Source organism: Rhopalosiphum padi, chromosome 4 (genome assembly GCF_020882245.1).
Source record: "Rhopalosiphum padi isolate XX-2018 chromosome 4, ASM2088224v1, whole genome shotgun sequence".
Lineage (NCBI taxonomy): Eukaryota > Metazoa > Arthropoda > Insecta > Hemiptera > Aphididae > Rhopalosiphum > Rhopalosiphum padi.
In genome coordinates this window covers 27,834,342-27,848,429 of record NC_083600.1, presented here as the reverse complement: position 1 = coordinate 27,848,429, position 14,088 = coordinate 27,834,342, and the positions used below count along the sequence as shown (strand labels likewise).

General features: G+C 29.9%; 1 protein-coding gene across 1 annotated transcript in view; it reads left to right on the top strand.

Annotated features, from left to right (window-relative positions):
• LOC132930977 (gamma-aminobutyric acid type B receptor subunit 2-like) overlaps positions 1-14,088 on the top strand; it is a 280,952-nt gene that overhangs the window by 260,004 nt on the left and 6,860 nt on the right. The window contains 9 exon segments of the mRNA XM_060997114.1: positions 5,848-6,088; positions 7,754-7,994; positions 9,168-9,290; positions 11,050-11,160; positions 11,274-11,498; positions 11,789-12,014; positions 12,119-12,227; positions 12,747-12,843; positions 13,620-13,890. Coding sequence (XP_060853097.1) covers positions 5,848-6,088; positions 7,754-7,994; positions 9,168-9,290; positions 11,050-11,160; positions 11,274-11,498; positions 11,789-12,014; positions 12,119-12,227; positions 12,747-12,843; positions 13,620-13,890 — 1,644 coding nt within the window.

Sequence of the window (14,088 nt, the reverse complement as noted above, 5' to 3'; positions counted from 1 at the left end):
AAGGGTACGATAATATAGCCGGACACACTTGGACGACGCCCATTTGATACAATCTGCATAAATCTGTTGACCTTTTAAAAATATATTATCTATTGTAACAAGTCTCTAAAATTATTTTGTAGGGAAAAAATAAGATAATTTAAATGACATTATTGTTTAAATTAAAATTTAATTACATTTTCTAAAAAAAAACAAATATTTTTTTTAAATAACAAATATATGCTATATTGTATATCATTTTTGACGTTTTCATATTTTTGTAAAATTTAGTACTCAAATAATATAATATATATAATTACACACAGAAAATATGTCTAATTATTACTAAAAAATGCTATAAATTCAAACGTCGATATCTATTTGAAATAATTTAAATGTTTTGAATGAAAATTATCTACGTTTTAAATTTCATACTTTTAATAACCTTTTAACTATTTTTAAAAACATTTAGAATTTGTTAAAATTATAAAAGTATGAAATAGTTATTTTTGAATCTATATCAGATATAGGTATAATAATAATAAATTTACTATAAAAGATTCGAGTTTTTCTATTTATTGATGAATTGTCTTATACAAATAATTCAAGTAAAACAATAAACTAGATAGATAAATGTTGTGCGTTTTGCGCAGCATCTTTTTAAGTAAATTGATTTAAGTAAAAATTTAAATACTAACAAAATTTAATATTACGTGAAGTAAATTTGACTTATATTAGTAAATATTTGTCTTAAAACTTAAACTTCGATATAATATTGTAAAATAACATTTTAAGTTTTAATATCAAGAGAATTACATAAAATATAAAGTAAACATAAAAATGTGTAATTATTAAAATGTTTATTAATTTATTTTTAGATGTTTATAATTAAAATAGTATATTAGAATAACACCAAAAACATTTTTATGGTAAAATTACTCAAATAAAATTACGTAAAATGACTTTGATGTTCTATTATAATACAATATTCTTGCATCCTTTCCTTTTCATTCTAGTTTAAAATAACTTTTAAAAACAAATTACTTAAATGACAAATAAAAATTAATTTTTAATTTTATACTGCTTTATACAGCATTTGTATCAAATTTTTGATAAAGGAATCTTTCATTTTATTATTAAACTTCAAAACGGTATTTTTTTATTTTCCTTAGTATTAAACACTTATATGGTTTTTCAGTTATTTGAATTATTTTTCTTCGTTCATTAAAAATGCATTACCTATTAGTAATATGATCGCATAAAAAAATGTAAATTAAATTATATTTATTTATTTATTCAAGTAAATATTTAAGTACATCTGTATAAATATCTTAAATATCTATAATGCTAGAGATGTTCCGAGTACCCAGCATTTACTCGGTACCCGGCGTAATACCTTCATGTTTACTCGGTCCTTGCTCGGTACCGGCGTAATATCTATACTTCGTTATGTTATTTATAAAATATATAATATTTATTTATTTATAATTATTAATTATTATTTATTAAATACCCAATAGTAAATATAAAACTAAGGGTTTAAAGACTTAATTATCAACTAATAATTAATATTATTAATAACTTATCATTTTTACTCGGTCAGTACTCGGTACTCGGTTTATAACAAATTATCTATCCGGAACATCTCTATGTAATACACTCAAAACTATTATTGATAACAAAATTTAAATTTTTGACTCGATATAAAAAATATCAATCCTTCATTTATCTTAATATATACAATTTCAAGTAAAACATTTAATAACTCAATATGGTTTTTTTCGGTCAATAGTTAAGTTTTAGTAGTATAAATAAAAAATAATTATTACTTATACCAATCTCAATAAAACAAACTACCGCATTTATTTATTTTTTTGTCTAGGCATCATTTAATATTTATTTATTTTACGAGCAAACTGAATATACAATATTTCAATTGCATTATACACTCCTTAGGCAACGTTCCTAACGGCTAATTTTTCCAAACCCAGGCGCATATGATCTCTACAAAACTAGATAAAAAACGGCCCTTATCAGGGCCAGCACTGACGATCGCCTCATGTAACATTGAGGGTATAAACTCAAATAAGGAAGAACTGCTTGCTGAATTATGTAAAGAAAATTCATGTGACGTGCTATGTGTGCAAGAAACACATAGGAATGAAGGTATGAATAATCCAAGAATCAATGGGATGAAGCTCGTTGCAATACGCCCACACAGGAAGTATGGAAGCGCTATATTTGTCCGCTCCTCAATTGATGTAACGACAAGCCAAATAACAGAGATAGACGACATTGAGATTCTCACTATAGAAGTTGGAAAATGCACTGTGACCTCTATTTACAAACCTCCTAACTCAACATTTGCATTCGACAAACCAGCTAACTTCGACACTAAAAATATTCACATTATTATAGGAGATTTTAATAGCCACCATACCAACTGGGGGTACGACGAAACAGATAATAATGGCGATAAAGTTGAAGTTTGGGCAGAGTCCAACAGGCTAACACTAATCCATGACCCAAAACTACCACCATCATTCAACAGTGGTAGATGGAAAAAAGGTTATAACCCCGATATAATATTTGTAAGCGATATGATAGCTCCCCAATGTACAAAGGAAATCGGAAGACCGATACCACACACGCAACATCGACCCATATTGTGCAAAATTACAGCAGTGATTAAACCATGTGACACTCCATTTTTGAGGAGATATAACTTTCAAAAAGCAGACTGGTACACCTTTACTAAAGCCCTAGATGATGCGGTAACCACACTGGAACCAGTAAACGAGAACTATGAACCCTTTACAAAGTTAGTAAAAACCATCTCCAGAAAATACATACCAAGAGGCTGTCGAATAAAGCACATCCTAGGGCTAACACCTGATTTAGTAGAAACTCTAGAACAATACACCGATAAATATGAGGCCGACCCATTCGATGAGGATACGATAGAAAAGGGAGAAGAACTAATGAACTTATTAACTGAGGTGAAAAGGAAACGCTGGTGTGACCTACTAACAGAAGTAGATATGAAAAGGAGTAGTAAGAAAGCATGGAACCTCATTAAGCGCTTAGACAGTAATCCAAGAGAAAAACCAAAGGTTCCATTAATAACACCAAACCAAATTGCACACCATCTTCTAATGAACGGTAAAAATAAAATGACAAAACCCAGACCTTATAAACCGAGGATTACACGAACGGAAAACAATGAAACGCATGAACTTGGAAATCCGATCCTACTTACGGAACTTGACGATGCTATGGAGACACTAAAGAATGGGAAAGCGGCCGGGTTAGATAACATGTTCTCAGAACAGATAAAACACTTTGGAAAAACCACAAGACTATGGCTGCTAAGTCTTTTTAATAATATCAGGAGTACTTTAAAGATCCCGAAGATCTGGAGGAAGGCGAAAGTAATAGCTCTGCTGAAGCCAGGTAAGGAACCTGATACTCCATCTAGCTACCGGCCAGTCTCTCTATTATGTCACACATACAAACTACTCGAAAGAATTCTTCTAAACAGACTATGCCCTGCCATTGATGACCAACTCATAAAGGAACAAGCTGGTTTCCGTCCGGGGAAATCATGTACGGGGCAGGTATTAAACCTAACCCAATATATTGAAAATGGGTTCGAAGAGAAGAAAGTCACTGGGGTATCCTTTATCGATCTGTCGTCCGCGTACGACACGGTTAACCATGGCTTATTGCTTTCTAAAGTATACCAGATAACCAGAGACTACAAATTTACGCAAATCATTCAAACATTACTGAGTAACCGAAGATTTTTTGTAACACTAGTCGGGAAAAACAGCAGATGGAGAAATATAAGAAATGGGCTACCACAGGGAAGTGTTTTGGCCCCCACGCTTTTTAATATCTATACCAATGACCAGCCCATATCTACGGATAACAACATAAAACACTATGTATATGCAGATGATTCGGCAATTGCTGTACAAGAAGATAGTTTTGAAGCAGTGGAAACAAAACTTTCTAAAACACTGGACCGTTTAGGAAACTACTATAGGGCAAATTATCTGAAGCCAAATCCTAGTAAAACCAATGTAAGTGCTTTCCACTTGAGAAACAAGCAGGCCAACAGAAAACTGATAGTGAAATGGGAAGATGTAGAACTAACTCACTGTAGCACACCCACATATTTAGGCGTGACATTGGATAGAGCACTAACATACAAGACCCATTGCGAAAAAACGAGTAAGAAAATCAATACCCGGAACGGTCTTATACGGAAATTAACGGGATCAGCATGGGGCGCACAACCACATGCGTTACGGGTTTCAGCGATGGCACTATGCTACTCAGTAGGGGAGTATGCATGCCCGGTCTGGAGAAGCTCTACTCACGCGAAGAAAATAGATATCGCCTTAAATACAACATGTCGACTAATCACAGGATGCCTAAGAAATACACCAATGGACAAAGTTTACCTACTAGCAGGTATCCCACCACCATCAGTTCGACGTCTGATATCCTCTAAAATTGAACGCGGTAAACAAAAAAGTGACACGAGGCACCCCATGTACGGCCAAAATGACCCCACTTCTCGTCTGAAATCAAGAAAGTCCTTCCTAAAGATAACTGAAGAGCTAACGGAAACACCTTTACTAAGCAGGCTAAATGAGTGGAAAAAACTGATCACGGACACCAATGGTAAAAGATGGTTGGAACCAGCAGAAAGATTACCTCATGGTAACAACCTAGACTGGCCGGTATGGAAGACACTGAACAGACTGCGTGTTGGTGTAGGACGGACAAAAGAAAATATGAGAAAATGGGGATATGGAGAACAAGACATAACTTGTATATGTGGGCAAGATCAGACAACGTCACACCTACTTGTCTGCCCAAGAGGGCCAAGTCCATGTACACAAGAGGACCTTATGATAGGCAACAAGAAGGCGGTAAATACAGCCATATACTGGACCAAAGAAAATATATAATTAGCACGCAATACTTGTTACCATTATATTTGTGTGTTATTATTATTCATATTTTACTTATTTGATATTATTTATTTAGTTTTGTTTTTTAAATTACAAGTTTGTTTTAAATTTAATTATATGATGCCTGACACGAGAAAAAAAAAAAATACACTCCTTAAGTCATGCGAGTAATCGTTTGGCACATTCAGACAAAATTACATTGCCACTAGTTATTGTAAAATATTCGTGATGAATATCATAGTTTGCTTTAGATTGATAAATATGTGAGTCAACAACCTAGTTGATTTTGGCGATACATTATGTACTAAGAAATATACTTTTATAATTCAAATTAATTGAATGTAAGATTTTATATTACTATACCTATAGTTGAGTTGTGCATTATAACCACAAATTATATTCTATTAATATTATACCATTTATAATACTATTAGAAAACTAATCATGTATTTTATTTAATCAAAGGTATAATCGTATTTACTTCAAATGTGTATCATACATTTATACGTCCTAATATAAAATATATTTTATTAATAAAATAAACATTGTGAATGAAAATATATTATATTTATTCATGTCAAACATTATTACAAAATCGAAAAATATTTTTTTAATACGTATTTATTGAAAACTTTAATTATAAGTTACAAATAGTAATATACAAAAGTACAATCATTGATATAATCTAAATTTTTATAATAATACATAAATAATATCTGATTGGTTGTCACTATAAATAATCTTTCAATAAGAAAACGCTATCTATGTTTGTTTAAAATACGTCGCTTACACAATGTTATTATTGTTGTTTTGCTATATAAGACATGTATAATTCGGATGTTCCTTATACTATATATTTATAATTTTTTTTTTTTTGCTTTAGGAGACAAAGAAGTGAAGATTGGAGAGTATAACGGAGTGACGGGCACACTAGACTTGAGTGTTGGGGAAGAAGTGAAGTGGAGAGCCGGTGGTAAAGGGCCGCCTAAAGATCGGACTCTTACTATTTACGAAGACTCTCATGTTAACGTTGGCGTTTACATAGGACTTGCCGTCGCCGCGGTCGTCGGTATCGTCATTGCCACTGTGTTCCTCATTGTTAACATACGGTACAGAGATCAAAAGTAAGTGGTGTCGTAAGCCTCTAAACATAAATAAAACCGCATGAATAAGTTGTACGCCATAATTAACTTAGTCGATATAAACTAATTTTACCTACCATCATTAAAAAATGATAAAATAAAGTGTATAAAAGTTACCAAATGTCAAATATTTAATAAATGCATACTGCATACTACATACAGTATACAGAAGATATACATTATACATATAAGATCCAAACATGGCTAAGGATATCATAAAAGTAATAAAAATTGATTTACAAAATACATTATTTAATTTTTCAAAAATTTTTAGAAAGTATAATGTATATAATAATCATTGACATTTAAATTTTACATGTATAAAATTAAATTAATAATTATTTTAACTTACACAGTCCATAGACCTTTGTATTTTAAAAGATCTTTTAAAAATAATAAAATATTATTTGATATAGATAAGTCTTATTTTATGTTTTATTTATTTTATCAATATATTAACAAATTTAACATTAATTTGTATATAATTATACATTCAAAATTAATTATTGAAATATTACTTTTAAAATAATAATCTTTACATTATTCATTTTTAAATTAAAACCAAAATTTTTCTTTGTACACTTTACTCAATAAAATTTAAGAAAGAATAATATTTTATAATTTATTCTTTCTATAATCTATTTTCTTTTATACAAGACCGTGATACCTACTCTCTTATTTAAATTCTGATATTTCTTAATTTTGTATAGCGTAACTAGAATATTTTTTAATTTTTATATTGCAAATTGCAATGTCCATCATCCAAATTAAATTTATTATTTCCTGCCAGTAAGTTATAAATAAATATAACTAATATTTAATTTTATGTTTTCGAAACAATAACGCTACAATTGAGTATTCATTAAATGTTTTATAACGCACTAGTCGCGTACGGCGTACCTATAGTCGAAAGCAAAGAAAACAATTGCTTCAAACAACGCATAGTAATCCTTTTCAAAAGAGAACAACTGTAATATTAAACTGCGTATGGATCTTTACTAAAACATGAGGCCCTTTCTTAGTTTCATTTATTAAATTAATTTATATTTCTTTTTGTATTAAGTAAAACATCATACGAGGCGGCATAACCCTACTTTTTCTTATTCATACATTTATAATATGTTTTGAATCAAACATTACAAATTCATATTCATTGAAATATTTTATTAAACAGTACTTTAATAATATATTTCAGAAAAACACTGAAAAAAATTTCTCGTTTGCACTTCATAACATTTTTAACGAAAATATGTACCTATGACTCGGCGCGGGAAGAACTCAAAAAGCTACTTTTATTTTTATACAAAATTCCATAGCATACGAAATGTTTAATATTATTTATTTATTTATTTATTTTGTATAACCTGTGGTTGTTGATGCTTGTATGAATAAGACTATAAGAGAGCCTACACGAACTACTTGGCAGCTCTACGTATGTGTGGAAATTGTAATAATTATTGAATAAGTCACGAATATACCCCCATCATCATCAATGTAATAACAGTGTAGATACCAAACACAGAGTATATAGACGATCAATATTTAAGTACCTTATTAAAAACGTACAACTCATGAGTATAAATTATTATAAATATTACATACAATAATATTATCGACTACAGCACGTTTAATTGTGGCACATTTCAGGTACATAAAAATGTCCAGTCCACACTTGAACAACTTAATTATTATCGGGGCCATGTTAACATACAGTAGTGTCATATTTCTCGGTCTCAACAGTCGGATGACCAGTATAAACATGTTTCCCTATATATGTGCGGCACGAGCGTGGTTGCTGATGGCCGGATTTTCATTGGCGTTCGGTGCGATGTTCTCAAAAACCTGGAGGGTGCACTCAATTTTTACGGACATCACCATCAATAAAAAGGTGAGCTTGCTAAAATTGTTTGATGTAACGCAAAGAAAAATCTGATTATACATAAAATGATAACTGGTCACGGGCGAATCGACTTAATACGTAAGTATGAATCTCCGAGACACGTTAAAATACGTATAGTAAAGACGTCTATTTTATATATAATAAATATATAAATTATGCATACAGAAATAACATAATATAATTGTATAATGACCAAATTGACGTGAAAAAAATTCTTTTCTCACAGATTGCGATTATTTTTTTTATTTTTTTGTGTCACTTGTCACAGTCTTTTAATATTTATTCAAAACAATATATAAATGTTATTTAAATGGTTATGAAGATACCCTCTCGACAACGCTAAACTTTTATAAATTAACATTTAACCTCCTAAAGGCTTAAGGCATAATAAACTTAAACTATACTCGAAAATCATTAAAATTTTAAATATGAATACATATATAAAGAGTGATTATTTTATCATAAACACTCATTATTTCAAAAAGTATTCATGTTTTTGAAAACATTTTTTTACATAGTTTCAAGTTATTAAAAAACATCGTTTTTATTAAAAAATTATATTTTTAAATATTTTTTATCCTTATATTTTTTAAGTTTTTTACTTTTTTGAATAACAATATAGAGTTTAAATTTCATGCTCCAAATCACAATAATTTTCTGAGTATTTTGATACATAAAATTCAAATTTTGGGCGAATAGTTAATGAGTTATACTTATTTAAAATTACGACAAGCGGAGTAGTGGACAAACATTTTGCAGGGTGACACCGTACCACTCCACTCCGCGCATCTAAACTTTAAATACTTATAACTCATAAACTACTAGCCCTAAATTCAATTTTTATGTATCAAAATACTGAGAAAAATATTCTGCTTTGGAATATTAAATTACACTATGTTGTTATTCAAAAAAGTAAAAAACTTAAAAAATATTTAAAAATGTAATTTTTTAATATAAACGTTGTTTTTTTAACAACTTGAAACTATACTATACCACACTATATACTTGAAAATATGTTTCCAAAAACATGAATACATTTTGAAATAATGAGTGTTTTATGATAAAAGAATCACACTGTATATATAAATTGTTTTTGAAAAACGTTTACAAGTTATTTACTAAATAATATTATACCAACGTAAATTATTTTGAACGTTACAGATCGTAAAAGACACGCAGCTTTTCCTCATGGTTGGCATATTGTTATGCATCGACTTAGGAATAATGTTCACGTGGCAGTTTTCAGATCCGTTTTACAGGGAAACTAAACAAATGGTATCATATGTGAGTAAAAACTTGAAGCATGGGAGCGAATATTAAAATATATCAACCTCATAACGTATACAATGACACGCCTAATGTTTTCCTTCATAATCCTGAGCTTTAAAACTACCTATGAATATCCTCCATATTAACTATAATAATATCTACATATACGTACATTTTACATTTATACACGTAACAGTTTTATATCAACAAATCCATTTTAACTTCAGTACATTAAATAACTTACATGACAAATAAAAATATTTTAGACTTTAAAATTTAAACTTCACTCATATTATAAAGTCACAAACAAAGTTAAGTGTATTTATGAAGGTGTGTAGATAAAATTATCATGGTCATATATATTGATACGTGCTATTAATCTATTTTTTATTTAACAAAAAAAATAATAAATTTAATTTTTAGATGAATAGAAATTGATAACTATAAAATTAATAACTAATCACTGTTTCTATCAAAGACAAAAAGAATATTATATTTTAAATAATATTAAAATAAATCTAACTAATCCTTTTATACATCTAAATATCTAATAAATTATATTATAAGCTTTAGGTTGGAACAAACATCAAAGATCTTTAAAAACCATCATAATATATTTTGGGATTTAAAATAAGAGTCCTCACAGTAAATTGAACAACTCTTTCAAATTTATAGTTAAGCTACTTTTCTTTTAGTCCAGTTTAACACAAAAATTACAAAAAAAGAAAGACATATTTTCTATCAAATAGTTTCAAAAAATATCTCAAAATTCCCTTTGAATTCATAAATAATGTGTGAAATTGTAATTTTAATCAAAAAAATATTTATTAAACTATAACTAAAATGTAGATATATAAAATAAATAATAAGTTATAAAAAAAATTCATTTGTAGGAAAAAATAAATAAACAATCACCAAAAATGACATTGTAAAATATTTAAAACATCAGCTGACAAAAAAATAAACATAATTACATAAATAAAATTTTTTTAAATAACGAGAAACAAGAAAAATAGGGTTAAAAATGAATCCTTTGTGCTATTTAAAATTAAAAGCACACTTGGTTAGTTCTACCATAGTGGAAACGTGTTTGTACTTTGTTGTTACCCCCCGATTTGTATAGTCCCCAGAATAATATATAATGGGTGTGGTGTCGCGAAAGATCCAAAAAAAAATAAAATAATACATTTTCACAGGATAACTTTGGCAAAACTCATGGTTTTTCGTGCTCGTACTTGATTCGATTATTCATAGGTCACGACAACACAAAAAGTACCATAGGGAATATCCTGGGTACTATTAATAGTTGTATACAAATAATGTAATTATAATAACACGTCACAAATCTTTCTTTGTTTTTCCATACGATGTGAGGTATTATTAATTTTTCTTTTGCAGCTATAACTCATAAGTTGAATAAAATGATAATATTGCGCGATTTATAATTCGTAAATAAATACAATCATTATTTTTCTTGTGCGACTGAGACGGCCCAAATTTATATGACCCAACTTATATAGTGGTTTATCATAAATCAAGACCCGAAAGTGTATATCAAGCTATTATTCAAGTATATTATAAACATATTTTATGTACATTTTTACCTATTTTTTTCTCATTTAACTAAACTCAAAATGGAAGATAAGTAAAATAATAATATAAAATTATAAAAAATAACAGGCATGACTAAAATATTTACTCGGGTGTTTATTACGTTATTTTATTATTACATATTTTGTATTTGCATACGTTACCTTTATATTTTATTGTGCAGCCACACCCGCACAGTGACGACATTTCGATCATCCCATGTAACGAGTACTGTCAGAGCGATCATATGACCGTATTTCTTGCCATCATATACGTCTACAAGGGATCACTAATGGTACGCAAACATTTTTTTCCTTGTGTTATTGTTTTTGTTTTTTTTCTTGTAAATGCGAGACGACGTTAAGTATAAAACTTACAGCGGTACATTTTTATATGTTCGTTTTTTAGGTCTTCGGAGCTTTTCTAGCTTGGGAAACCCGACACGTGAGCATACCCGCGTTAAACGACTCGAAGTACGTGGGCATGAGCGTGTATAACGTGGTATTGATGTGCGTCGCCGGTGCGGCAATTTCTTTCGTCCTGAGCGACCAACAGGACGCGTCTTTCATCATCATATCAGTGTTTATATTGTTTTGTTCCACTGCCACGCTTTTCCTGGTGTTCATACCGAAAGTGAGTAACAGCTTTATGTGCATTCCACTGTAACCATTCCCGTCCCTACTGTATTTTTATTTCGTACACCATCTTCCGAGCTGTACAGTTGGGTACGTACACTGAAAAGATCGCGTGAAAAAATTCATTTTGAATTATTTGAAACAGTAGATGCAAGAATTAAATTCAAAGAACTACAATTACTTGATAAAAATACAGGAAAAAATGCATAGCATTAAAATTGTTATTTTATGCAGAATGTAACTTGAATACAACTATATTCTTTCTAAAATTATTCTTTTTATATATAGATTGTAGAATTAAAAAGAAATCCGCAAGGAGTAGATAAACGGATACGAGCTACTTTAAGGCCAATGTCTAAGACTTACAAAGATGTCTGTGACACAGAGGAACAAATACGAGCGCAAAAAAATAAAAATCAACAATATAGACAGCAAATATTGGATGTGGATCGAGAGATCGATGCGATGGTATTAAAGATCGATACGTTCCGGGCACTCAAGTTGTCAGAAATAAGTTAGTTTTAACTTATTAAAAATTACTATTAAAATTAATTTTAATATTATGAATATAACTTATTAGTTGAGTTTTGATCAATTTCTATGTAAATATAATTACAGAACATAAAAAATTAATGGAAGAGAAACAGACTAAAGTCGATGTTATACAAGAAGAAGATTCAAATGGTGTTATCGAAGTACTTGTGCCCGAACAGTATTCTCCAGAAAAGTAATATAATTATTTAACGCTTATACATCATAATTTAAATTGAAGCTCCAAAAAATAAATTTACCAATGCAATTCGTTATATTTATACAAATGTGTAATAATTATAACGACTGTATAAATATTTTCGGACAAATTCGTAATATTTCACATAACTTGCTGTTTTTAATTATTTTATTATTTATACATAAATTAATTGCGATTCTCATTCAACAATTTAATAAATGTAGTTATCTTACTATTTTTTATTATTATTATTGTTATTATAGAGAATATACATTGTCGATTGTAGAAACAATTACGAGGATGTAATTATGTGTTATTAGAATATAGACGATTTTATAAAGATTTTACCTATTACTTATAGTGATAATAATTTCTTGATTATATTTCTTTTAAATATTCTTTTAAATATCTTATAAAAATATAATTACCAAGGCCTAAACTTATATTGAATTTTAATCAAAATCCAAAATTAAATATCGTTATTTTTCCAACAATATTAATGATTTTGAATTTCAGAAAAACGTGTCAAAGACATACCAGGATCCCATCAATTTCTATCGAACCCGCCAAACCACCAGACGAACCTGTAAACTTCACGCCATCTCCTACACGAGTATGTTTTATATAACATTTTATTAAAAGCTTGAATTTAATAGTTTACATTTTTGAAAAGAAAAATGTTTAAATATTGCATACACAAATAACGAGTATTCGTTTTTTTATGTTTTTCACAAACTTTTTCTTGACATTATTTATATTGTCTCTTTAAGAGAAATTGTCAGGACTGGAATATTAAAATGAATTTCTGTTCTAAATGAAAAATAATGTAACTTTCCGACAAATTACGAAAACGTTTTCAAATAATACTTAAAGAATAAAAAGTATTATCCTCTCTATTGATCCGTTTGTTACGAAAGTTCTATATCCTGTGAATAAATAAACTATTATAGTATTGTTTTTAAAACTCACTGGGTCAAAGTCGAAATAATTATGTCTGAAAAATGTTTTCAATTTTTTTATTAATTTTAAATGGAAAAATGTCGTGTAATCAGGTTACATATTATCAGAACGGTTTTTTTTTTATATTACGAAATCGTTTGATAAAAAATACATGTCCAAAAGTAAAAACAACACCGATAATCAAATTTCTTTTCCTTGCGTGTTACAATGATATTTATATATTTTTTTAAACGGGTGGCTGTAATTGTTTTTTGGAAAATATATTATCGTTGAAATGACGTGAAAAGCGGATAATACAATATATTATCATATATTGTGGGTTTAATATTTTTATTTTTCACAAACGCGGTAGACAAAAAGGCGATAAGCTATGGAAAAACTCGTGTAACGTTATACAATTTTATTATTATTGTCCGTGCCTTTTCACAGTCGTGTGGCACAGGCCATCAAAGGCGGGCCAGCGGTAGCGTAACGACGCCACAACATCAGTCGGCCGCCGCCGCTGCGTCCCACACGGCGGCGGCCAGTTGTGCGCACAGGCGGCCGTCGATGCCGCAGACCAAGAGGACGTGCCAACAACCCACGTTCGTGCACCAGGACGAGCTGTGGCTGACGCAAACGCAACGACACGCGAACCGGTCACCGCCGCCCGTCACCAGAGGCTTGCTCAACAATAATGCGGATTCGCCGACCGACGACGGTAATGGCGCATCAACGATTATATTTTGTTATATTTTACCCCCCCCCCCCATCGCCCTTAACGATATCATTAACTGCCGTGACCTATACCCCGACGATTGTCGTTTTGTCGTGTCGTATAAGTATTTACTATTCTTCATCCCACGTTAATCCGCAGGAGCAACTCGGAGAACAGTAAAATCAAAAGTATTCGTATAAG